Raw genomic sequence first — 27,754 nt, 5'->3', positions numbered from 1 at the left:
AATCCTCTAGCAAAGACAGTGTGTTGACTAGGACTTATCTCCTCAGATGCAAGAGGTGCTTTGGAAAGTGAGTTTGTATAGCAAATAGATCACTTGACTAAGTCCTTGAGATATCAGTTAGTATAACCTCGAAGATGTATATAATCTCTTTTTTAAAGAACCAAGTAATTAATTCGAGATTTACAGATAAAGGCAAGTCTCCAGAAAGAAATCATGCACTGCATACGTGTACCGCGTATGCTACAGTAGTACCATAAGATTATAATGGACCTGGAAAATTCCCATTGCCTGTTGTAGCCTTTGGGGCATATTACGTATTTGTGGAGATGCTAGTATAAACGTACTGCACTGCCAGTTGTATTAAAGTACAGCACTTAGAATTACTGTAGTAAGCTGTACCATCTAGGTTTGTGTAAGTGCCATCCCGTAATGTTCACACAGGATGAAATCACCTACTGATGGATTTCTCAGAGCATATCCTTGTTGTTAAAGAGAGCATAACTGACTTTAGCTATATGTTTATGTGGGGACAGCTAAGGTACTGCATATTTTTTTCAGATGCTATATATGCCTTGCAAATAACGGGGAAGTGCTAGAATTCTTAGAGGCAGCCTAGAATTATTACCTAGCTATTTCAGATGTAGTTATTTAGATGATAGACAGGAGTCATCTCTTAATAGAGTAAATACCAAATTTTAGAAATTATGGTGAAGAGATGAGCTTAATTGTAAGATTGAGCATTTCATATTAACATGAACTTCCAATAAGTTCCTTAAGAAATATGGGCCCTTCATCTTATTTTTGCTGCTTTGACATACCTCGGTGAGAGACAAATAGATTGTGTTGACATTTGCACACATGATGGTAATTCACCAATGTCAATGTATTTTTTGCATGGTTCTAGATATGCCTACTAAGTCATTTTTATTGATTTGTTAAAAATACTGTTTCTCTTTTTCCTCTTACTAGCTGTTCCATAGTTTTAATAGAGCCATCATCCCAAGACCAGAAGGAAGTAAGTGCTAATTTTTAAAAGAGACTGTCTCTCTTTTTCACGAGTGTTCTTGTTTTCATTGCTGATGTGAGACTATTGCTGGGTACTCACTCTGCATTCTCTCTAAGCTAATCCTCCAAATGTTACATATATCCTATCTTATTCAACTGGAGGCCTGTTCAGATCTTCCTAGACTACTGTAACCCTCACTGATCTTTCCCATATCTGAGCTTTTAAAAAAGTCTTTCTCTACAATTGCTTTCTCTACAAAAACCAAAATATATTCTGTATAATTCACTTTGATATTTATTCTTCTAGCCATAAATGAACACATAGGAATTTCAGTTATGTGTCTTTCAGCTTCCTTAAGGGTAGGACCTGTTTATCACGTCCCCCGTTTGCAACCCTCCTCACCCTTGATGTCTTTTAACTTTAAAGTCTCTGAAAGTGGCTATATGAACATTAGGCCATTGTACCTTAGAAAATAATGGACAATGGCCAAGTATTCTAAGACAGTGATCTTCACTTGCATTGTGTGCACTAGAGGAGCATAAAGTACTGCTTGGCTCTGTACTCTTGATTTTTAAACAGATGAACCAAAAATATGATCAGATTTGCTGGATTCTTGATGAATTTAATTTTGATATCTTTGGAGAAGTTAAGACTACATTTATCGCCATGTCCACAGTTTGGAAACAGTGTTACGTAACACACGATTTCAAAATTATCGTGATGTGCCTATCTCTCAAGTCAATGCTTGAATAGAAGACATCTCTTCTAGCCTGGCGGTGGAAACCGTGCGTGGGAAGTTGTAAATGTCAGGAGCACCTTCTTCTTTCTGTCCCTCCCACCCTCCTCCCCTTTTCTCTACTGTCTGTCTCCTCCCTTTCCCCACTTTTCCCTCCCTCCCTTTCTTCCTCTTTTCTTTTCCCTCTTTCCTTCCTTTCCCCTTTCTCTTTTTTCTTCTCTTTTTCCTTTCTTATTTATAGGAAAATGGAAACATGCCTTTTTTTGTGAGGAAAAAAGTTTTCACAAGCAAAGGGAAACACTTGCATTTTATAAAATGTTGGGAATAGTGAATCTTTAAACAGTAAACCACAGCCCAATTTCCTTCATTAAAATTCTCTTCAAGCTTAGCATTAAACCTGCAAAGTTTATATTCATCTTATCCCCTATCCCCTCTGAGAGCCAAGAGTTAGTATTGCTCTTCTCTAGTTCTAAATTCAGACTAAAATATTTGCTTTCCCTGATTTCATTTTGAAACAAGAATTATCTTTTATTAGGCTGTTTAAATATGCCAGCCTAATCATAGGCAAGTGTCTGTATTAAAAAAATATATATAAAATTATATTTTCAAAATCTTTTACATGAATCATCTGTTTTAAATTCATTATGAAAATAATAAATATTAAATGCTTAGAATATGGTATAAAATATGAAATTCTTTTTGAAGCTCATGACCCAAATAATATTCTTAAGAAGTATTTCTTAAATATTTTCCCCTAGGTTAAAAAAAAAGTTTGTTTTATTTCTCCAACTGTCAAGTAATTTTAAAACCTTCATTCACATATAATTTTAAAAAAAAACTAAGGTGGTGTTGGGATTTTGGCAAAATATATCTCGACTATTTCTGAGTAGCTTACCCTAAAGATTTTTATCACTTTTTTCTCCACTGGTTAAAATAAGTTATGTTTATTAATATAACATTATATTAATTATACATTTAAAGTTTATAAATTATCAGTAATAGATGTCCTAATATTCCAGTAAGTGCTTTTCTAAATATGTTAAATTCTCATTTACATTATTGAAACAGACAATATATAACTTTAACTTTTTTTAATAGTGAAATAATAAATTTAATTAAAAAACTCTTTTCGTTTTTGTAAGTCTTTAACTGCACCCTTAATATTTGATAACTCTTTATTTTAGGTGCACAGTTGGATAAGATGGGATTCACAATTATCAGAAAATGCATCAGTGCAGTTGAAACACGAGGTAACATGATTGAATCAGTTTGTTCATGAATGGCATAAGGGTATGTAAAAATCTAAGAGTCATTTAAAATGCTTGTTGCGTGGTTAAGTGTTGTAAAGTGAAAACCATTAATGCAAAAGGCACATTCTAAGTGTCAGAGTTTCAGTTGTTCATTTATTATGATGGGGGAGATTTCCTTTTTTATTTACATATTTCTCCCCTGCATTGAAACATGAAGTCAGTGCTAAAATGAGAATTATTAGAAGAATCAGCAGTGTTGGGCTGCCAATCTTAATCACTTTTTGTTCATGCACTATTAAGATGTTTCCATCTTCCATTGTCTTGTCAGCCTCCATTTAAATATCAGCTTCATTGATGTACAATATATATGCAATAAAGTTAACTGATTTTAACGGTACAAATTGATGAGTTTTGACAAATGTATGCAGTTGTATAGCTACTACCACAATCATAGATTTCTGTCTCTGGTCAAAATTCTTTTGTGCCTCTTGGCAATCAATCTCTGTTCCTTCCTTGGCCCTTGATAAGCCACTGAGCTAACTGCTTTTAATCACATAGATTTTTTTTTTTTTTAGCATTTTATATAAATGGAATTATGCAGTGTATAGTTTTTTTTGACTCTAGCTTCTTAATTTAGTATGATGCTTTTGAGATTCATCTTGTTGGATGTATTCTTAGCTCATTTTCTTTTTATTACTAGGTAGTATTTCTTTAGATGGATAAACTGCAATTTGTTTATTCATTCACATGTTGATGAATGTTTGGGTTGCTTCTATTTTAAATTTAAGGCTAGCTAATCCTTTCCTCAACCACAGGCTCAAAGGCATTTTCTTTATAGTCCCTAAGGAAAAATAGGGCTCTGGCACTTTGTAACCATTCTTATAGACTTTAGAGAAACTAAATTTTGAACATTGCAAACAGGCTCTTTCTGGAGGTTGAATTTCTCTTTGTTTAGAGACCTAGTAAAGTGTATGGATAAAGTGAATATTTCACTTTCGTACACTGCATATCCCAGTCCTATTTTGGATGACTTAGTGAGACGAAGCATCGCATTCATGTTTTCTGTCAAAACAAGGCCTTTGTTATAATGCCAAGATTGCCACCTGTGAAATTAGAATGCTGGATAACAGATGAATGCGAGCTGAGCTGTTTCATGATTTGGGGATTTGCCCATCAATAATAAAAATCCAAGCCACAGAAAGCCTTCTCTCTCATACTCTTACAATGGCAATTCAGGCTCTGACAGATTTTTCATTCATTTAAACCTGCGCTGAAGTTGAGCTAACAAATTTCTTCATTTTCCTAGTGCTTCAGAATTTCCAGAACTTAGAAAAAATGCTGTGATTTTCATCTCTCTCACTTTTTTATTCATATTTTTGTTTTTCTTGAGCTTCTTAAGAACCGTAATTGTATCACTTGCATGCTTATTATTTTGATAAATCATTTCCCCCAAATATATGTTTTATACATACTTACTTCTTACTGAACAGATAAAAATCTGTCTAGAACTCTTTCTGATCAGTGCGTGTAGTTTTTTTAGAGTGTTATGTACATTGAATAGAACATATGTACTGGAATCTGCATATATTGAATTTGTTTTTATTATAAATATGTAAATTAGATATTTTTAACAGAAGAATGAGTCTAAACATTTTTAGATTTTCCCATTTAAAAATTTTTAAAAAGCATGTTTTTCTTTTGAAATCTTTTATTCCTAAAGGTCTTCCATTACAAAAGCCTTTTGTTTTTAATGGAGTAAAAGACTAAAAATAGAATTAAAAGGATCAACTGTCAGATCATATTAAAAACGATGAGGAACATCAGAGAATCTCTGAGGCTTTTATGCTTAGTTTGGAAGTTCATTCGAGGAATTCGGTCTTAATAATGTAATGATTTCCACCCAGTCAGCTATTGTGGCTGTTGGCCTTTTTTATGCTACAAGTGATGTTGCCTCACTTTTTTCATCAGTCGGAATAAAGCCAGTTTATGTTCCTGTAACAAGAAACCCGCATGTGTTCCATGGCTTAAAACAGGACTTAGCTCTCACTCAGGCCTTGGAAGCGAGACTTTGCTCATCACTGATACATGCACTTACCAGTGCCTGGTTGCCTTGCCAAAGGGAAACAGCTCTCGAGGGCTTTGGACCAGCCACTGAGTGCTCTGCTTTTGGAGCGAGTTACATTTCCTCACAACTGATTGGTCAGAAATAGCCACAAGACCCCACTCGACCCTAGGAGTCCAGGTAACACGACCCTCCCAGGAGCCAGGAAAACTGGTAGAGGGTGGAAATATTTGGTGCATAGCATTAGTGACTGCTGTGTCCTTCATGGGTCTATGTGCCTGTTGACTAGAGGCATTTAAGGAGATCTGGTTGAAAAATGATCTCTAATCACTGTTTTCAGTGTTTTAAACATGACTGCCTTTGTCCGAAAACTGTCATTTTATATGTTTTGGTTAAAGCAGTTAGTGTATCTTTTTCATAACATGTTCTTTTAAAAACGACATTTGACATTTTTATTATTAATCTTATTTGTGATATCACTGAACTATCAAACATCTAAAACTTACTATAGTCCTTAGTACCCTAAGAAAAGATAACATTTTTAGTGTGCTAACAAATCTTTGATTATATAGTATATGACATTAACGTAATACAGTGTTAGGTAACATATATACTTTATGTTAACATATGTAGATGCTAATATATCTCGGCCAGAGTGGGACTGTTTAACAGTTACTCCTGAGATGAGAGCAAACCTCATTTCACTACAATATCAGCATCAATTAAAAGCTCTCATTTCTATTGTCATTTGCTCATGAAATTAGGGCATGTTTGTGAGTCAGATCAACTGATCTTTCATCCGTTTCCCAAATATTTGTTAATGATATATACCAGCTCTTAATGGAACCAGGCCATCTGACTACCATTAGGAAATTACTGCTCATGTGTGCCAAAGCAGTCCTTCCCAAACACTGTTGAAAACTGGAATCACCTGAGATCTTTAAAAAATACTATTGTCAGTATAACTTCATTGCTATGAGATGTAAACTGGGAAGTGGGATTTTTAAACACTCCCCAGGCATTCTAATAATGTAACAATGTTTGGAAACCACTGATCCTTGAATTGCTTATGTTGGAGAAATGGAATATGCAATTAATTGTTAGCTTTTTGTTTATAGTGTCCTGCTGCCTAGGGAGTCTTTTTTTTTTCTTCCTCATTTTATTTTAAAATAACCAACCTAAACCCAAACAACCAACACAGAAAAATTCTGAAGGAAATGACACAATGTTCTTTGCTTCCTGAGTAACAGATAACTTATCATGGTTAAACCCTAATTCTAATCTGAACTGGTATTTATTGAACAATCACAGGGTGTGCATAGCCTTGCTCTAGGCCTTTGGGAGTACATATTAAAGGTCTGTTACATACAATCCTTGATCCAGTAACAGTAGGCAAAACATAGACATTTGTAAAAAATTGAAGTATACTAGGTAGTAAAATCTAAATGTTACAAGTTTGCAAGGGTTAAGTACTTGATATTGGTTGAGGGACTTTGTTTAGGAATAGGCTTCCTTAGATTTGAGGGATAGAGAGATATATTTTGTCATTTAGAGAAATCTCAGCAAAGTTGTAGAGACAGAAAACAAGCCAGACTTGACTGAAGAGGAAGCACAGAGAAACAGAAAAAGCAGATACTCAGGCATTTGCATTTAATTGTGAAGGAGTTGGGTTTGAGGGTGGTGGACAGCAGCGTAGCAGACTTAGGTAAATATGAGTATGGTAGTTTCATGGATGATGCTTTAGTGCAAAAGAACTCTGCCTAAGCTGGAGTATTCCATAGGGGAGGCAGTTGATTTGGGAAGATAGATTCAGCTGGAGTCAGATAGCACAGATACATCCGAACGATTTCGCAGATGAAGTAGTCACATTTAGCGGTTGGTTGTACAGAAAGGATCAGAGTTCTGCAAGGAATTTTACTTTCACGTTTTAGTTTGGGAAACCGAGGGTATCAGGACACTCAGCAGTCCATGGCAGACCTGATGACATATATGTCGGGATCACCAGTGGTGATTCTTGAAAATGCAGATTTCCTGAATCCAATCCAGCTCTGTTGAATTGGAATTGGTGGTGGCTGGGCCTCTGCTGTAGACAGTGAGAGGTCCAATAAGAACAGTCAGATGGAGAGAGTTTTCTTTTGCTGGTAGAGGATAGATGAAGCCATGAGGGCTTTCCTGAAAGAGAAGAGTTTATCAGGCCCTCGGGTCATGGTTCCACGTAGCTTTGGGGTTACGAGAGTCCAAGTTTCACCTGCTTCGGAGGTGAATCTGAGGCAAATTCACAAGTATTCACGGCACCTCTTGTTCATTTACCCCGCTGCTTCACTTCCAGCCCCTTCTGCCTATCTTTGCATGACCCCCGGTTTCTGGGGCCCTGTAGTAGTTTATCCCTTTATGGGAAGACATCTCCATTATGCGCAAGCTATTTTAGATAGCCTTTCCTCCACTTTGTTAACCTTGTTGAAAATAAACATTCCTGTGCAGCCACCATGACCTGTGGCTCTCTCACGATGGAGTCTCACGTTCTTCCTGCATCTCTGGAAGAAGATGCTGGGCTCCTTCTTCTCCTGGGCCTCCAAAACACCAGTGACCCAGGGTTTTCTTGAGGACCCAGTGCTTAAGCTAAGTTCTGAAGGATAAGGAGGAATTGTCCAGGTACACAGATGTGGAGCGTCAGACGGAAGAATTTTGGCAGAGGAAAGAGTGCGAGTTGAAGTGTAGATGTTTGAAAGAACGCAAAGCATCTGGGCCTTAACTCATAGATACAGAGAACAAACTGATGGTTGCCAGAGGGGAGGGATGAGGGGAGATGGATGTAAAAGAGCAAAGGAATTAAGAAGTACAAACTTACAGTCAGAAAATAAGCCATGGGACTGTAATGTATAATCAACAATGTAATAACGTGTGGTGATAGATGGTTACTAGATTTATTGTGGTGATCATGTCATAAGATATTTAAATGTTGAATCACTGTGTTGTACACCTGAAAGTAATATACTATTGTATGTCAACTGTAATTTTTTTCTAAAAGAAAAAGAGACATTGGGCAAGACCAGAGGAAGGCACGAGAGGTGCGTGGGAGGAATGCAGGCATTCTGGTACTCTGAAAGAGGTGTACCTTTCTGTGGAATGATAAAGAACTGTCAGGTTTAAGCTCCAAAGTGGTGCAGTAAGATAGGCATTTAGTTTCTAAAAGCATGTAACTAGAAGTTCATTCACACTGTCTACAACAACCCACATATGAGAGAATGAAAGGGCTAATTTTTGTGCTTAGTAGATATTCATTAAATGTATTTCTTTATGTCCCCTTTCCATCCTTCCCCTGAATTGTTTTAATTGGGAAACACCCATGTTCCTCGTTTGACATTTATATTGCCTGGTATTGTTATGCACTTCACAAATTTATCTTATTTCTGGAACTTTAATGTCTTTTGTTCTGCTTGCCTCTTACACACACAGTTATCACTCAATAAGCAATTGCTTTTTGCTTGAGTAATTAGAGATTTGATTAAAATGCCACACTGGCAATATTACATGTTCCAACAATTTATATAACTGGAAGGATTTATTCTATATGTGGTTGGAATTAGTACTTTCAAATAACATGCATAGGATTGGTTTTTACTACTTTATGAATTTGTCAGCATCTCTGAATTCTGGGTAATATTTTACACATAGATAGAAAGATATATCACATTACATGTGGAAGAGTCTTATGATTTTAGATCTTGGCGATTAACTGCATGATTTCTTTAAGTGGATAACTCCCCTTCTGGAAGAGGAACTGCCTCCCATAGCCAGTATCTCATCTTTTTCCGGGACTGCGTGACTCCTCGTTTTTCAGGTGCACGCATTGTAAAATGTGCACAAACAAAGTAAGATGCTTTTGCTGAAAAACTTCTTTTAGTTGCTATTTTTTAAATAGCCATTGTGATTTAAAACTAAACTTGTATGCCACTTTTGTTTATGAAGTTTCCCTTAAAAAAAAACAAAAAAACTTCCATATGTGAATAATTTGAATATTCACTTTAATTTCTAGAGTATGGCATTAAAATGTCGGTCTAGGCAAGCTGTCAGTTATCAGATTCAGCTTTGTAACAAGCTGTGAATTCATGGGATGGAAGTAGGAAGCCACCTCTAAGATGTGACAGTCTTAAGATTTGTCACCCGTAAAAGTGAATTTTTCTTTTTTGAAAAGGAAAGTTTTAGGTTTTTGGAAACCCTTTCTGAAGGTAGGTTGAAGATTCTTGTGCTTCCAGAGCATTTCTGGAATTGTCTGGGGTTTCAGGATGGGGCTGCAAGAAGAGGGTAACGTAGGGCTGCTGTATCAATCTTTGTGGGATGACGCCCAGAGTGAGCTTGCAATACATTTCACCGTGATCGCACATTAATCTTAAATTGCTAAGGGCAAATTAAGTGCAAAATGAAGAAGATAAAGAACAGCTGTCCCCACAAAATTTACAGCAAGTAAACTAGAGTTTCTTGCTCACTCTTTTTTAATCATAATGGGTGTGAGATGAGTGTGGGTGGGTACAGAGGACAGTCTTATGTGGGAGGGAGCTGAAGAGTCTTGTGGTGTCTGCAAAAATGCAAATGCAAAACCGAAATACTAAATCTAGGCGAGTCAGGACTGATTATTCATTTTCTCAATTAGTAATCCTATTTGTTTTAAGAACAAATAAGCTTCCAAAGCTGTAAGTTTCCAGGTTGAGTAAGATTAATAGGGACAAATGGTTGAGCTAGTTTGCTACAAAGTAGGCATGCTAGGTTTTGTGCGTTGAGTTCAGATACTGATGAGGTCTGTGGCATTTTCTTGGAAGATTCTCGAGGCATTGTTAACACAGTGGTGAAGAGCACGAGCTCAAAAGTCAGTAATGCTCAAAATTCGTTCTTCATTGGCATCTGTTTCACCACTTATTAGCTATGCAACCAAATTAGTTACTTAACCTCTCTGTTTCTTGATTTTTTTTGTGTGTAACAGGGGCTAATGGAAGGAATCCCCTTAGTAGAGTTGTGAGAATTAAGAGAATGCTTGGGGCATTGGCATATGTTGAGTGCTCAGTAAATGTGAGTTGCTTATCTATAGATAAATCTATTAGTTGAAGACAGTCATACTTAGGTAGTCCCATTATTGACTCAAGACACTGGGTGCACTGAGAAATGTTTAGTTTTTTAAAGAGAGTAATTTACATAGGAAGAGAAATCACCATAATTCAGTTTGTCTAGTAATTTTATAACAAGCAGCAAAATTAACTGGTTTGACTTTCAGCCTTCTGTTCCTCAGTGTCCTGTGGACACTTGAGCAATAGCATGAACGGGGGCAGTGAAGAAAAAGGAAGGGGCTCAAGACGAAGACCATGGCTTTGAGATTGTCTCAAGCTTTCTGAAAACAGAGATGTCCAGGATTGCCTAAAATTGCTTTAGACCCTGATGCCACAGCTGCTCTGAGGTGGAGAGGCAGATGGCAGCAGTGAGACACTATTATTAGGCCTTTTCTAATAATGTTCTGATCTCTGTAGAGAACGGATGAAAGGGGCATTGCAAAAAGCAACAGCCAACTTTTGGCTTGACTTTGAATCTCTTTACTGACTTATGTAAGTAAAATTTTGTAACTACTTAAACTTGAGCTAAATGAGTGATGAGTTTGAAAATAAAATATACCTCTATTTAGCTGTCCCCTCCATTCCAACTTACTTTAATACTTACCTGTTCCTGGGCATGCACATGCTAAGTGGGCTTTATCAACATGTTTTGGGTGTTTTCTACAGGAAAGATATTAGAGGACAAAATGGTGGAGATGTGGTTTCTTTTCTTAAAGATTAGCTTCAATATAGTTTCAAGACAGTGAAGGCTCTGAGGTTTTATGCTACTTTTTTTATAAAAAAATATTTTATTATTAGTTTCAGATATACAGTACATTGGTTAGACATTTATATGGTTTATAAAATGGTCCCCCTAATTGCTCTTTCGCTCCTCTGGCTTTCCACCTACCCATTACGTTAATGCTAACTGCATTCTGTCTGCCATGCTCCCATCCTGGTGACCATCTATCAACTACTAATTTGTACTTCTTTAACCCTTCACCCTTTCTTCCAGTCCCCCAACCTTCCTCCCCTCTGGCTGTCACCAGATTGTCCTCTATATATGCTACTTTTATGTGGATAAGTTATTCTGTATAGTTCCATGGATACAGGTAGAAGACACTGGACTCCTGGATCAGAGAGGAAGGGCGGTTTCTTACTGTCAGTAGCCAGAGTATTATATTTTGTGTCAATACTCTGAGCCCTGATTCCCTAGGGTACTGCAAAGGGGGTCAGATGATATTTGTACATGCGGTGGGTTATGTTACAGGAGAAAAAAAGCTCTGAACTTGGGGAACATGACTCTTTTATAATGGCCGGCAAGCATGTCTGTCCTTTGCTCAAGATGGAGATACTTATCTCTATTTTCCAAAACTGCATGTAAAACTGCTCTTTGCTCCAGAGGGAGGTACTGGCATAGTTGGTGTTCATCTAACCCAGGGTGTTCCTGGCAGGGCTAAGTGGACGGGTACAATGTGAGAGGATGCTCTGTGAGCAGTTGAGGCCCGGGTGTGGCAGATGCCGGGTGCCGTGCTGCATATCTGCCTCAGTCCTGTAGGCAGCGGTGAGACACCGACAGGTCTGAGCAGGAATGTGTTTAGATCTCTGACAGGAAGTGGAATTGATGGAAGTGGGGTGGGTGTGGGGGTGGAAGGCAGGATGGCTGGTCGGGTTTCAGCAGTAATCCAGATAAACATGATGGAGGTTTAAACTAGGGCATTGGTAATGGACTGAAGGGTTGGGTAGAAAGATATTTGGTAGAAAAACAGAATCTGGCGACCTGTTGGATGTAGGCAGTAAGGGAAAGGAAAAGTGAAAACTGACTAAGCTTTTCAGCTAAGGTAGATGAGGACATGTTTAGCCAAGACAGAGAATGTGGTAGGTTTGGGGGGAATATAGCTTGGTTTGGCCTATCCTAAATTCAAGGTGCCTGTGACATTTTTGTTAGCAGTAGAATGAGGCAGCAAGGGGAATGGTGGCTATCATTTTCAGAGAGAGAATGTTTCGAATGTCAACGAATCATTCAGGTAAGTGGCAAGGTAAGAAGATAATGGGGCAAAGAGCATAATATTGAGCATTTTAAGGAATGAGAGGAAGACGAATAATGAAAGAGACAAAGGACCATCAAAGGGGTAGTTGGAGAATCAGGAGAGCGTGGTATAAAGGAAGTCACAAGAGAGGAGAGTCCAAGGAAGAAGTCCGCTGTGTCAAATGCTCTAGAATGTTCCGATAGGAGGTGGACCAAGAAACAACTAATGGGTTTAGTGGTTTGGAAGATAAGCTAGAGAATAGCCCGGTTGTGCAGGTTGTATTTCTGTGTTGTTCTGTGAGGCAGTGGTATTTCTCCATTTTACATGAGAAGCTGAAGCCAAGAAACATGATTTGACTTGAGTAAGTCTCAGGGCTAGAAAGCAGCAGACTGCAACTCAGATCTGAGGCTGAGTTTTTAATGCCAGTGCTTTTGACCACAATGAACATGAGGTGGAGACTCTACTACATCTTCTGAGGATGTTGGACATGAATGAAAGAGTAAAGAAGAGAAAATTTTAAAGAACAGAGATGGTTTGAAACTGTAGACAATGGAAAAGGGAACCAGGGGGTGGTGGTTAAGTATCTCTGAAGTGCTCCTCTAGATTTGGGATAAAGCCATTTTAAAGTTACACGTGCCTTCTTTCCATACCTGCCCCATCACAGACCCTGCAGGTACACAATCAGCCCAGGGAAGATTTGTTCCCTTTGCTGAGAATCTCTGCAGCACTTTCAGAAGTCTGTTAATGGCAGACATAATGTCATTGTGGAATCTACGTCTGACAATACTTTAAACCTGAACATATAGCATTTCATGTTTTCTGAGTGTTTCATGTACTCAAGGTCCCAGGCCCTACAAAACTGAGTGGATGGTGGAGCAGATAAAGCTTACATGCCTATGAGTCTGAGGCTCAGAACAAGCTAAGGGTAAATCTGCCACAGGTCACATGACGAGAAAGCAGCAGAGCTGGTATTCAGATGCTGGTCTCCTGACTCTTAAGTCCGATTTATCCTATGGAAGTAGAAGTAAGGTGACAGAAAGATTTGGTTGACAGTGCAACATAGTAGGGTTTAGGTAGCTGAATTCTGCCGCAAGTCACAGAGGTTGTGAGATACCTTTGTCCCCAAGGTTAACACTGTGACGAAAGACTGACACATTGAATGAGTCATAGCTAGTGCCTGTTAGATCTTGGGACAGCAAGACTTCTGGAGTGAGTTTGAGACCCCAAGTGTTACACAAATGCAAGAGGAAACTTCCTCTAGCCCCAGTCTAGGCAGCCTGCCCACTGGCTTGCGTGCTTGTACAAGGAATAGCAACAAGTCTAAGGGTTGTCTCATTCTTGAAGTAAAAATACTTTCTCTTCTGTTGGTTAGAAAGTGGAAATGAGGCCAGCCACACAGAGTATTGGAAATATTCTGACCCTGATAGAAAGGAAGCAGCTGATAAACCAAACACCATTTGTATTTGAAACTTGAAGTTTAGAACATGAAACTTACAGTCAAGCCTATATATGCCTGAAGAGACCTAGACTTGGATATTTGCCTTGTGCTTTTCCGATGTTTCTCGCTTATTCTGTAATGGAAGTGGATGTGATAGCACAGATGCCCTCATGTCCCAAACTATCAGATCTCTGAGCTCAGCCTCCGGTTGGTTTGGGTGTGGGAGGGCCATGGGAATGAAATCATAAGGCCTTTCGTCAATGTGCCTGCTGACGGGGAGGCTCTTTGTAGTACAGATGCGGATTTACATGAAAAGGTCTGTGAAGGTCAACATGAAAGTGAAAGCAAGACGTCATAGGAAGGGAAAATGTGGATTAGTTCCTGGCAGATAGTAGCTAGCTATTAAGTTTTTCTCTCTGCTGCCCAAATAATTGTCATCCAGGGGAGAAATTCCAAATGTTATTGGTGAACGTGAATTATATATTTTCCATGAGTCATTCATATGGAATAAATGTTGACTTTCTTCCCAACATGTGCTTCATTTTATGAAAGTGGGCTGTAGACTACATGCCTTGGTTAGGATGACTTTTATATTTATTGTGCCTAGCTATTTTGATACTAATTTTGAATTTTATGCTCAGTTTAAGATTTTAATGAGTACTTGGTATTCATTAGGCTCATGCAAATGCTTTACAAACATTATCTTCTTTAATTTCCACAACAACCCCATTCCATCATTAACTGCAATTTTCAGATAAGAAGCTGAGACACAGATTGCACAGATTGAGTAACTTGCCAGATCATACAACCAGGAGATCAGTAACCTTAACCTGTAATAATTTATATCTTACAAACAAATTTGCATTTCCAAAATTTGCCTTTCCAGAATACGCTGCTGCTGCTGCTACTGCTGTTTTTGTTTGTTTTGTTTTGTTTTATTTTGTTTTGTTTTGTTTTAATAAGGGGACCAAGGTCTAGAAACGTCTAAATGATGCTATCATTTTGAGCTTCTCATCTATGGACAGCTATAGTTAATCTTTTAACTGTCCCAGTGCTCAGAAATTGTTTCTTACTCTGCTTTTTTTTATAGTATTGAATGCATTGTATGTGTTAGAAATAATGCATTCTTCTGAAGGTTTAGAATTCTGTAATTCTATAAATACAGTATCTTAAATTTATGATGTTGAACGTTATGTCCCTTGATGGGAAAGAGGAATCATTTTTCATTCTTTTTTTTTAATAATTTAAACATTCATTTTGACAGAACCTTAAAATGTTATGAATTGCCCAGTATCGTGGAAGGGTATCTGTGTCTGGACCTGTTTATTTTTGTGTAATTCAGTGCAGTGGGTAGCCTGGAAAGTGCTTACTATGCTTAAGCAGACATTTAAATATAATTGATGTAATGTTTATTGAACGTTTATTGATAATTAATTATAAATATATGTAAAGAACACATTGTGAAATTTGTGTAGTTCAACCGTGACCTGAAACGGTATCTGTGAGCCTCATCATTGCTTTTCTGTGAGCCCTTTAGCATATCATTCTTCCCTTTTTTGCTTGACATTTCCTCACAAGTTTTTCCTGATCATTTTATTTATAGTGCTTTTTTTCCCTTTTGTTTCCAAGAATCTTTCAACACTAGTTAATATTTATAACTATATGTAAATATATAATTATAAGACATTTACAGTTATCATGTTTACATATGCATAATATTGCATGTTTGATCCTTCCATAGCCTGTGAGAGAATTTGTCTTTGTAGTGCTGCTGGGGCATGTAAGCCTGCAGTGGTATCTGTGCATACACATGTGTATATATGCACATGTGCCTCATTAATAATGACATGCTGCAGACTTCTAATGTAAATCCCGTGAGTGTGAACATGAACATTAATGATCTTTTACCCATTGTCAACACGTACAAGTGCAAATAAATGATTCATTCTGCCCACAAATATTGATCAATTACCTCATTCTGTGCCAAGCACTCTGCTTGTCACTAGACAAGAGCTGAATAAATGTTAGTATAGACCCATGGCAGTTGATCATTTATTTCTGTGGAATCACACAGCTGCACAATTACTTTTTAATAATTGCGTGCATGTTACCATCAAAAGTGTTTATGTTCCACTTTGAGCCTTACTCCTTTATGTTGCTGTATCTGTGTTTTCTAGTTATAAATAAGCTTTTCTGTCTCTCTTAATTTTTTCCCACATCCCTTAAGTAATCAGTCATCAACTTATTCATTTATTCAGTTCATTCACTAATTTATTCAGTTCATTTGTTAAATGTATACCATGTGCCAAGCAGCATTCAAGGTATTAATATTGAGCCGCGAGGTGTAGAACCTGTTGCTGAAGCTGGAAAGGAAGCTGGAAAGAAAGAAAGGGGAGGCGTCAAGGCTCCGGTGGTTCCAAGTTGCTCTCTCTCTTAATGTTAATAATCTTTTTAATTTTACCCTATATCTTCACTTTACCTCGGTGCTTAAAATACAGTAAATACTCAGTAATTCTTATGAAATTAATAGGAAATTAGACGTCATGTAATTTTTTAGCCTGCTGTCTTTTCATTTATTTTCAATTTCGCCTTCCTCTCATTTTGTCCTCTTCTCCCTGTTTGCCTTTCGCCTGTGTTTTCGTTACCTGTCTCCTTCCTCCCTTCTGCTTCCTTTAACTGGCACTTTGTTTTCTTCTTACCACATTTCCTTGCCGGTTGCAGCCACTCCAGTCTTTACCTCTACCTCTGTCATTTAACTGAACTTATCAGCCTTTGAAAGTTTGATTTTCCTTTTGTGTCTAATTCTTTTATTGTCCCAGAGCATCTTATTTTCTCTTGTACTTCTCCAGCCCACGTGCAAGGGCCCGTGGGTACCCACTGGTGTTCATAGTTCCATTCAGGTGTTTTCTGGAGCTGAATAGACTGGCACTGATAGTGTCATTTGCATTCTGAGAAGGAAACACTCGGACAGAGATGATGATGAGTCTTGACTCATTCCTCCTCCTTGACCCTCTCCTCCAGGAAGACATGGGTAGTGCTCTACGACAGTGCTGTGGGAGATTGGAGGAGACAGCTGGTGAGAAGTGAGACACATTCGATTTCACTTTATTCACTTTGCCCAGGGACAGCTGCCATCACCCGCTCATCACTGTAATGGAGAGCACTTGCCTTGTCTTTACGACCGATCAGAACCAGTCTTATTAAAAGAAAAACATCTTTGGGCCTGGAAACACTTTGACTCGATGACAAATTTTTGTTAAAAGTTAGAAATTGTTGTAGCAATGACATCTATCAGTGAGCCTTGATGCCCTGAAAAAGTTTTAATAACTTGTGTATCTTTGTTTTCATTTTCTAACTGTAATGTCTTTTTTGGCCTAAGTCCAATATGTATTTGTAGTTCTAAATTGATTTCAAGGCAGATCAATCTAGCCATACCTATTCTGCACCCAGTTATTTTATGCAAGGCACCATGAAAGCTGTTACGACAACAAAGAAACCAAGGTTGACTTTTCTTTCATGTTAATATCTCTGTGTGAATTCAGAACACAGGTCTATAATTTTTAATCTGAAAATTGTGAGATTGGCTGAATTTTAAAATTTAGATTGTTTTATTTTAAAAAGGACCAGGGATTGAGGGGCAATGGTTTTGGGATAATTCAAGCCCATTACATTTATCGTATACTTTAAATTATTACATTATAACATATAATGAAATAATTATACAAATCGCCATAATACATAATTAGTGGGAGCCCTGAGCTTTTTTTTCCTTCAACTAGACGGTCCCATCTGGAGGTGATGGAAGACAGTGATACCCGAAATATGTTGCTTATGTCCAGTCTACTCTGTAATTTCATTTTGGTTGCTGTCACTGCAGAAAACCCTTTTTCACAAAGATAGAATGTTGGAAATGGAAGCAGACGTTTTAGTACTTTTGTGACAATCTCCAGATATTACACGTTGACTTTAACCCAGAATGTATGGTAATTTGAAATTGTCTCAAACATGCTTTTTAAGGCCACTGTCATTTGTGATCTCAAGCAGTTGATCCTCCTCTAACACAGACAAAGCCAGTTCACCTGGCTTATTCACAACTGGGTCATGGATCCATTCCTTCCCAGTTGGGGGTCATTTGTGGTTGGGCAGTAATGCTCAAACTGTTTTGAAAGTTGAGACAGGCGATCATGCACCACCAGCTGGGAGGAAGAAGGCCCAGGCTCAGTCTCTTTCAAAATCTCTGCTGAGATTTTTGTCATGTCAAAAATCCCAATGTTCATCGCCGCCCCCATAATTCTAGTTTGGCTTTGAATGAAGCCACTTCATCTGCCGACTTGAACACAGTTGTTCTCCCCTGAAGTGACAGATTGAATTGGTTAAGCAGGTCGAATATGTCACACAGGTAAGCAAGTTTTGTGACCCATTCTATGTTACTGAAATGTGCTGCCAGTGGTGACTGTTTTTCTAAAAGAAATCTCTGAAGTGGCTCTCATACCCCAGAAACTCTGGCCAGTGATCTACGTTTAGAAAGCTATGTCACTTCTGTGTATGAGAGAAGAAGACATGGGTGCTGTACGTCCATCTCCTCACAGAGCTGCACGAACAGACGTGAGTTAAGGGCATGCACTTCAGCGCGGTTGCTAATTTTAATCACATCCTGCAAAATGTTGTTAAGTTCAGGTGACATTTTTTGGCTAGCCAGCATTTCTCTATGGATGACACAGTGCGTAGATTCACACTCAGAAGCAACCTCTCTGACCCAAGCAGTGAAACCAAAAAGCCAACCAGTCATGGCAGCCACTCTGTGCATATACTGACACAAAACGACCAATTCAGTTTTCCTGATAGGTAATCATTCAAAGACTTGAATAGTTCTGCAGCTGTGGTGTTGCTTGGCAACAAACGTGCACATGACATACCCTCATGCACGTCTTTCTGAAAAATATATCACACAAAAACAAGCATCATTGCCTCGTCGTCATCAGTGGACTCACCAACCTGGATCACGAGCCACAGTGACTCTTAATCCTCTCTGACCATTGCGCCTCAGTACCCTCTGCCATTTCATCGGTTTGTCTAGCTATGGGTGCTAGCCAAAAGAGGGACATGTGCCACCTTTTAAACTGCAACCTCTCCTAAAAGTTCACGACAAATGTCCTTGGCAGCAGGCAGGATCAACTCTTCACCAGTAGTGAAGGGCTTCTTAGCTTTAGCAGTGCGGTTAGCCACTGAGAACGATGCTCTCGGTGTAGACACATTTGATGAAAAGGTGGCCTTCAGTAATTGCTTCTGTTCTTTGTGTTCATGGTTTTTTCTTTTGAAAAACTCTAAAGTCTTGTCTTTTAATGCAGGGTGCTTGATATCCATGTGGCAAAGCAGTTTTGAAGGTTTCATGGCTTCATTGGATAGCTGGTTGCCACCTATTATACAAAGTGGGCTTGATCTGTTGAAATGAACCCATAATTTAAGCAAGACTCTTGGCATTTTCTTTTAAATGCAGCCTTCTTTGTCAGTCTTAGTCTTCTGCTGTTTCATCATTGGGTCTTTCCTCTTCTTCAGAAAGGCTCTCCAGTGACGTTTGTTTTTTACTCATTTTGGCTGGAGTTAGCTTGTGGGCTTACCAAAACACTGACTGAGACAAGTGTGCAGTGCGGGAAAGAGGCGCGGGTGGGAGTGGTAAATGAAATAATGGGCCGGCCACGTGCGGACTAAAATGAGTGTCAGATTCTGACTTAAAGCCTGCCACCAGATGCAGCTGTACAATTGAAGTAAATCAACTCACTTGCCTGCCGCTAGATGAAGCTTAATTGTCACTTGCCACTCACCGATAGGGTTTTAATGAGTCTGCAAGCAATTGATTTATTATGGCCTCTGTGCAGTCAAACTTCTCTGCTAATAGTCTTCTGTATTTGCAGCGGCTCCCCGGCGCTAGCATCACCGCCTCAGCTCCACCCCAGATCAGGCATTAGATTCGCATAAGGAGCACTCGGCCTACCATCTCTCACATGTGCAGTTCACAGTAGGGTTCTTGCTCCTGTGAGAATCTAATGCCTGATGATCTGAGGTGGAGCTGAGGCGGTGATGCTAGTGTTGGCGAGCCGCTGCAAATACAGATGAAGTTTTTGCTTGCTGGCCTCCGCTCACCTCCCGCTGTGTGGACCTGTATCGTGAAGTTGGAGACCCCTGCTGTATAGTATGTAACATCTCAAGGTAGGGTTGGTGTGGAAATTACTTTTAACATGCTAAAATAGGAATATTCTTAACCAAGTGGGGAAATATAAGGAAATAGCCCGATGTCAGGTCAAACATTCAGATCTTTGATTTTGAGAATTATGAATAAGATATTGTAGGCTAGTTTTAAAATGTAACTGTTAAAAAGAATTAATTATGAATCATCTTCAGAATAAAGGAATTATTGCTGTGGGCTGGTATCAGAAAAGATGGGATTTTGTCTGGTTTCGAAGGTATTTATGGGACTTTATTTTGCTCACTGTTGAATCTTGGGCAGCTCGACTAGCACCTGCCACATACCTGATGAATACTCTGTGAAGAGAAAGGAAAGAACGTTCCGTCAGAGGAGACTTCCGCCTGAACGTAGCCATGGAGGAGGGAATATATTTGGTTATTTGTGGGTGAGAGTCGAGGGTCTACTCTGGTTAAGGCAAATGTTCTGCAGAAAGTGTGAGTAGATGAGGTGGGACCCATTATGGGTATTTATGCCTTACATACTTGTTCAGATGAGGAATTTGGACTTGATCTGATGGCATACTCTTGAATAGGGGTAGAAGAGATCTTAGATAATCAAAATGGTTTGAAAAATAAAAAGACAAAAAACATGATCCGAATGGATTACGGATATCTGTGTTTCCTGCAAGGATCCTTTAATAAATTTGTGTGCATCAAATTTAAGGCTGTGTTGAAAATTTAAGACTGAAGTTTGAAGAAAATGTAGACATTGACCTATTGAATTTGGAAAGTTACAAGGAGGAAGTCAAAGAAAATTTCAGAATTCTAATACTTAGTGATTGGAAATAGTGATCCCTTTTGCTGAAAGGGGGATATAAGGAAGAGAAGCTAGAGAGGATATGATAAATAACACTGCTATAACTTGGCATATTGACTGGTTTTCATTCTTTAAATGTATTTACTTGATAGCTTTTATGTGACTGTATGTTTATAGATGTAAAGTATGTTCCAAGTTTCTTAGTCCAAAGCAACTAAGAACAATGTAACTAGAAACAAAATCCTACATGACTTGAGTGCATGTGATTCACATGCTGTTTCCAAGCTGCTTTAATACAAGGTTTATTGAAATTTCATTTTAAAAAAGTAAAAGCTGTGCTGAGTAGCATCAGTTCCCCCTTGCACCTTTTATTATGCATTAGCAGTTAACTCTTCTTCTTGAATTTGAACTTGATCAATCATCTGATACAGAGTGATTAGTATTGCTGAAATAATATTCTTATTTTTCCATGTATTTCAGGCACTTCCCATAGTGGCATGTTTGTTTGACTATAGAATATCACTTGCTCTCTTGGCTTCTGGCACTGAGGTCAAACTATTTTAGGTCCCTTAAATAGAGTAGTATTGAAAAGAAAATCCTTTGGTATTTTAAACGATCTGGACATGGCTTTCTGGCCTCTAGGAGAAGGAAGGAATGAGGCTGTCTTTTTTCCTCTAGCAGGCTCAAACTCTGCTTTTCGTGTTTCTTGACAGTTTTCTTGTTTTTTTAAAAATCCTGACAGGACTGACCTGTATTTTTCTCTAATCTTCTACTCAGGGAACATTCCCTATCAGGAAGGCACCTCTCTGCTGCTTTGATTCTTTAGTGTTCTGAATAGACTTGTATAGACTGAAGGGCTCGCCTTTACTCTTCTTGTTCTTAGCTCTATTGAGTAATTGAGAGAGAAGGTTTTTCAGTTTGCTAGGGCTGCCATAATAAAGTACCACAGACGGGGTGGCTTAAACAACAGGATTTTATTTTCTCACAGTTCTTGAGGCTAGAAATCAAGGTGATGGCAGAGTTGGTTCCTTCTGAGGCCTCTCCTTTTGGCTGGTAGATGGCTATCATCTCTGTGTCCTCAGGCAGTCTTCCCTCTGTGTCTATATCCTTATCTCTTATTATAAGGACACCAGGCATATTGGTTTAGGGCCGACCCTAATGGCCTTATTTTAACTTAATCACCTCTTTCAAAGACCTTTTCCCAAATATGGCTACATTCTGAGGCACCTTGGGCTAGGGCATCAACATAGAGTTTTGGGTGGGACACAATTCATAAAAGAGAAATAAGACATTTGAGAAACTTTAAAAAATGAGTAAGGAGAAACAAATAAGGCAAAAAAGAGAACAAGGAAAAGGAACACTCATTTCTGCAGGGAATCATGAAAGCGTTTGTGTGTGCCTGTGTTGGTGTCTCATTTCCCACCATAACACAGGGAGTAGGGAGCCGGCTATGATCTCAGAGGCAGCGTCGAGACTCAGTTTCCTGTCTTGCCCAAGGTCTCGAGCTCAGGAGTGACTGTGCTGTGATTTGAATCCAGTTCATCTAGTTCTTTAGACCTTGTCTGGTACTTTTTCGACACCCCATGCAGGAAGGTGAAAAGGAAGTATGCTCCCTTGGCCAAATTCATGGTGGGTTTTTTGGTGGTGTTTTGTTTTGTTTAGGAAACTTTGGGATTAAAAGCATCATCTTGTCAGCCAGTCATGTTCTTGTGAGCTTTAACATTCGTAGTGCAGAAAATAAACACAGGCAGAAAGCTGCAACTCTTGAGAAAAAAAAAGATAAGTCACATATTCTGAAAGTCATTTTTTTTACTATAAACCTTTTCAAGCATTAAAAAAGTAGAGTATACAATGAACCACCAGCATTCTCACTGCTCAGACTCAACATTTACCAGGATTTTGGTGCTATTCATCTATCCCTTCCTCCCTCTTGCATCTAAGATAGGTTATTTTTACTCCTTTTAGTGCATAACTTAAAAATATATAGACATTTTCTGAGATAACCTTAATGCCACTCAGTTTCCTGATTGCCTCCCAAAGTCCTTTTACATTGGTTTGTTCAAGTCAGTTTTAAAACAAAGCTATGTATTCAACATACTAAATTACGTTTGACAGGAAATTTTCTTGCCTTTATATCATCTTGTTTGTTGTGCTCAGGGATACTTTGTTTCAGGTCTCTGCAGAGAGGGAATGCAGTGATTTGGTTCATTTTGGTATACCATTTGTGTTGATACCTATATGAAATATCAAATCTTCTAACTGGACAGTGCATATTACAACTCTTAAAAACAAAAACAGTTCTGCCTCAGTTTTGAATGCGTTTCCATGGTCTTTAAGAATCATTCAAACGATTTCTTTCTGTGTAGTAATCAGCACCGTATTATTTTTGAAAAGCTATTTTTTTTTTTCAGGAATAATTTCAAGAATAAGTAAACATAATAAACATGAAAATTATGATGCATCTTTATGCATTGCATTGGTATACATGAGTACTGCTTAACTTATTTCATTAGCATTGACTCATTACATTTTGTCCACATGGAACATTGTTTTATGAGATTATTTTTCAACCATAACTCATGAATACCAAGCTGCTAAAACAAGTTGGTAAACACTTGCTTTTGTTAAACGTTATTTTTATAGTCAGCAGGAATGCTGCTAATGTGAGTTAGCAGAGTATGAATTCAACTGTTTGTTGACAGCTTTTCAAACATGACAGTCTTGTGTTTTGCTAACATTTTGTCTCTTTCAATAGGTATAAATGACCAAGGATTGTACAGAGTTGTAGGGGTGAGTTCAAAGGTCCAGAGACTTCTCAGTATGTTGATGGGTATGCTTCTTTTCTAATCATTTTCCATGCATTATTTGTTTATGTTCATTGACATCTCAAGTTAATATCTCATAGTAACATACAGCATACTTGTGAATCCCTTCTTTTCTTCTGCCTAGATTAGTTTTCTCCCAGGTGACTTAGAGAAGTAGATTAGTGCTTGCATCAGCACAGGTCATCCACTTCCTCTTGACTTCCTAAAAAATGGAAGGAAAAAAAACACAGTTCATGAGTGAACGTCGTCTTCTGCTTCCTTCTCATAGGAAAGTAGCAGCTAGGCCTCTGTGGTTTGCATGGCTTCCACATGGGCTGTTCAGAGTCTTGACATTTGATTGGACAAGACCCCTGGGACTCGCTCATTTTTCTGGAGCTTCCAAAGCTCTCATTTGACAGCACGGGTCTGGTTCTTAGGGATGCATTGGTATTCACAGGACTTGTTTGTAGTTTGCACCAGGCTCTTCTCCAGAACCATGCATGTCCCATCTGTGCTGATAACACAGTGTTCTTTGGCATCACAGACTAGAGGAAGCCAGAAAGTGAATTCATTTTATTACCCCAGACATTATGTGAATGACAAAGCGCTTTTGTATTACACGCTGCTGTCACTTCAGTGCCACCTGTAAGGCATCCCACTTTTCTCCTCACCCCAAAGCAGACTGCCTTTTGAGGAGTGATGATAACTCGTCAGGCTTGAGGGCCTCTATGCCATTATGACCTTACTACATATTAATTAATTTGATATCTCACTTTAATTAATCAATATTAACAATGCCCTCAGGTATTCTGTCAGTGCATTTAAAGCTTTCTGAATCTTACAGCATTGTAGCAAAGACTCATTTTTAGGAAGCAGAGACCTTCCTAAAAATAAATGAATAAAATCAACGGAGATGTTACAGATAGGCTTGCTTGTTTGGCTTTCTTTGAATTAAGGGTTTTATAAGCAACCACCTTTTTTTAACTGTTAACCACAGGGAAAAATTGCCCATCATCAGTTGGAGAGCCTTATTAGAATACATTCACTTTCATGAGCTGTTTTTATTTTCTGCCTCTCTGGTTTAACTTGGGTGTGCAAATTTGGCAGTCAGATTTTCCTTTTTGCCATTAGAGGTCTCCAAATTAAATAGACTCAGGTTGCCAGTGGTTCAGTAGCAGCTGGAAGAGTTTTATGGGACTATAGCATCTGCTTTTAGTTAATTTTAAAATTAGAAACACTTCTCTCATTTCCAAGAGGGTGTTATGATGATTAGAACTAGAAGACCGTTGATACCAGAAGGGGAGATTTGGGCTGAAAGGTGCCTTGTGACAAGAAATTGGTCCTAAGGACCCTAGCATTATAATTATTTATTATCTCCTTGTTCATGTTCAAGGGCGGTTCGAGCAAGGGTGTCTCTCTGGTCACCCTGAAATGTTAAGCTCTCCCAAAATTTGTTCTTAATCTCATGAAATCTCACATGATCTGCATCCCCAAACTCAGTTGGTAGTTTCCTTTATTTTGGGGAAATGTCTCATCCACAATCCTTAACTCGAAAGGTGTTTTAAAATATCTAAGCCCTCAAAAATTCATGATCTAGCAAACTGTTTTCATTTTCCATGAGACTCAGAGTAGAGAAGTTCGGGACACAAGCGTGACACAGCCTCATTTACAATGCTGGCAAAGGAAATGCTGTGTTTTCGGTAATATTCTGCAAACAGAGGAAGTTAGAGAATTGACGTGAGGGAAAGATATTTGCTTATTTTTGTTTTGCTACCAACTTTGTTACTAACCCAAACTTTAGCTGTTAAGGAAATAGATTTATTCACTATTTCCTAATAAATTTAAGATTTCCTTAAGATACATCTTTACTTCCATTCTGATTCAGCAGGTATTCAAATTGAAACAATTTATACCTCTTCCAAAAAAAGGATTTTAGAGTTTCTGAACAGTTGTGTATACATTATTCCATAGATTTTCTTTCTCTCCAGTTTTTTCCATGTAGCAACATTATTTTAAAATTGTATACGTTAAAGAGGAAAAATATTGGGTGAGTTATTAACTTCATGCTTCTAAGCCAATCAGTGTTTCCCCCCTCTAGATAATTATGATAATTCTGTTCATTTATAGTACTATGCAGTTATTTTTTAAAATTATTATTCCTCTAGGTATTTATTTCCAATTTGACTTTTTTCAAAGTACATTTTGTTTTTAATGCATTTTTCTTTGTACAAATGAAAAATAATTTTTGAGTATCCGAGAAAAAGTTCCAAGCCATTATATATTATTTGACAAAATCTTCTACTTTCTTAGTTCACTTTAGTTCTTGAGAGCTAATTATTTACTTCGATATTATTTTTTATTGCCATTTTACATAAAATAGTTTTGTATTGTTCAAAATATTTTAAGTATTCTTTAAATACACATGTATAAATGTTTGAGATGATTTCTAAAGAAAGGATGAATGTTCAAGTCTTGCATGTTTCCTTCGTTCGTCTCCTTTTTTTGGTGTGTTTCCCCCCTTCACATTTAAGACTAAAACAGAGAATAAAATGTTTCTAGTCTTTCTTCCCCTCCCACTCCCCTCCTTCCTCTCTTCCCTCTCCTCCCCTGCCCTCTTTTTTCTCTCCTGTCTGGCTACCAACATGACATGCTAATGGCAGTTGATCTCATTAAGTCCTCTAAACAGTCAAGTCGTCTGTACTCCGCCAGGCCAGGTAAAGGAGTGGACAGCTGTTCTCCTCCCACAGTGATGAGAATTGTTTTCCACCTTAGTCGTCTTCCATCCTGGGAGCAGATGGTAGCAGCCTGCTGGGTTTCCAGCAGGCTCCTAGCTTTCTGTGGACCAAACTTCTTAAGTTTCCAAGAGGAAATGCCCAAGTGAGCGGTTGCTTTCCTTCCCTTTACGAGCCATTTTCCTTTCCTTACCCTTTTGCTCCAACAGAGGGCACACACAGTCTCGTAATTTTTTTTTTTTAATAGAGACTTGGAGCAGTTGGGGAAGGCAGGGAGAAACGTCAGATGAGGTGTCTTTGGATGAGTCACGGTTTTTTAGTAAATGGGGTGAGAATGTAACAGATTAATTGCAGTAGTTATTGGTAGTTTGGAACTGAGATGAGTTAGAATTGTCATGCGTTCTGCCTTTTTTTCCCACTTTAGAATGAAAACATCAGAGCAGGGGAGGGGAAATTGTGAGAAAATGTGATAATAGTTTCTGTGTGCTGGTGAATTTGGTGGTTATTTCTAAATAAATTTTATTTGCAAAAAAAGGTAGATGATTTTAAATTTAGACATAGAACCATGGAAAACAAAACGAATTTAGAAGTGTTTTACTTTTAAAATATCACCTTGCTTACTGTGTAGGACAGATTTTTCACATAGATCGGTGAAAAAAGTAAACTAACATAGCTGAAAAAATTCAGATTTTAAATTATAAAGTATATTTTAAAAATTAATTCAATCACTGTGCTTCTTAAGTACTTTAAAATGAGACCTAAGTCGATGTTAGATCAGTAGGGTGCCAACACTTGCATTTAGATTGGGCTGAAAATCTGTAGTTTCAAAAAACGACCACCAGTTATAAAATTATGACCACATTAATGCCCAAAAAAGCCACCTGTTTTTATCTGTGGTTGTTAATTTTGATTTTTAAGTAATCCACAAGATGTTTTCCCTTGGTTAGAAAGGAGGCCAAATTTCTACCTTATTGAAAATAGACCATATATTCTGATTAAACACTGAAATGCATTTTAAGTTAGAATCCCAAATAAGTTATTAACAAATTTATCTAGCTTCAGTGCATCCGCAGATAGTAAAGAACTGCTGGAGATGATTTAGTTGAAAACAGTGAAATTTTAATGGAGGATTAGTACCACAGACACAATGTAGTCATTAACTTCTGATGTAACACCTACTTTTTATTCCATTAATTCAAAAGATGGCTTGTTTTTCTTAGAAAGAATATGATTCTCAAAATATAGAATGATAATTTGATAGAAAGCTGAAAATAAAAGATTTCCTTTAGAAGCCTTTCTTTTAGAAGGATTTAAAAATGGCGATTTGCTGGGAGCAAGTTGATTGAAAATGTTATCTGACTTGTATGTTAAAATGAGATTTAAATAATTGATTTAATGAGAGAGAGAATATTCAGTTACTGAAGTAATTGGTTGGCAAAGCCTTTAGAACAGAATTATTTAGTCCCAGTTATAAAGGATTGCACCTTTAATCAGGGTGCTTAATTTAATTTCTTGAATGTACTTGTAGCATGTCTGACAAGCTTAGTAAAAAATGAGTTCTGAATTGTAGGAACTGATCAAAATGTAATCAGTGTCAATTGCCATTGTTGTAGTTTAT

At 37.9% G+C, this 27,754-nt stretch overlaps 1 protein-coding gene and 1 long non-coding RNA gene across 3 annotated transcripts in view; both read left to right on the top strand.

Moving 5' to 3' along the window:
- ARHGAP10 (Rho GTPase activating protein 10) overlaps positions 1–27,754 on the top strand; it is a 240,582-nt gene that overhangs the window by 124,693 nt on the left and 88,135 nt on the right. Inside the window, exons 12-14 of one of the 2 annotated variants that reach the window (XM_039875999.1) lie at positions 970–1,015; positions 2,927–2,992; positions 23,356–23,430. In XM_039875999.1, coding sequence (XP_039731933.1) covers positions 970–1,015; positions 2,927–2,992; positions 23,356–23,430 — 187 coding nt within the window. The remainder of the gene's footprint in view (positions 1–969; positions 1,016–2,926; positions 2,993–23,355; positions 23,431–27,754) is intronic. The other variant, XM_039876000.1, reaches the window with a different exon arrangement.
- On the top strand, positions 15,997–22,428 carry LOC120613310 (uncharacterized). The gene is made up of 2 exons (XR_005655666.1): positions 15,997–19,807; positions 20,106–22,428. It is a non-coding gene; the product is annotated as an uncharacterized LOC120613310 (long non-coding RNA).

Source organism: Pteropus medius, unplaced genomic scaffold (assembly GCF_902729225.1).
Source record: "Pteropus medius unplaced genomic scaffold, Ma_sr-lr_union100, whole genome shotgun sequence".
Lineage (NCBI taxonomy): Eukaryota > Metazoa > Chordata > Mammalia > Chiroptera > Pteropodidae > Pteropus > Pteropus medius.
This window is presented reverse-complemented; position numbering and strand designations above follow the sequence as displayed.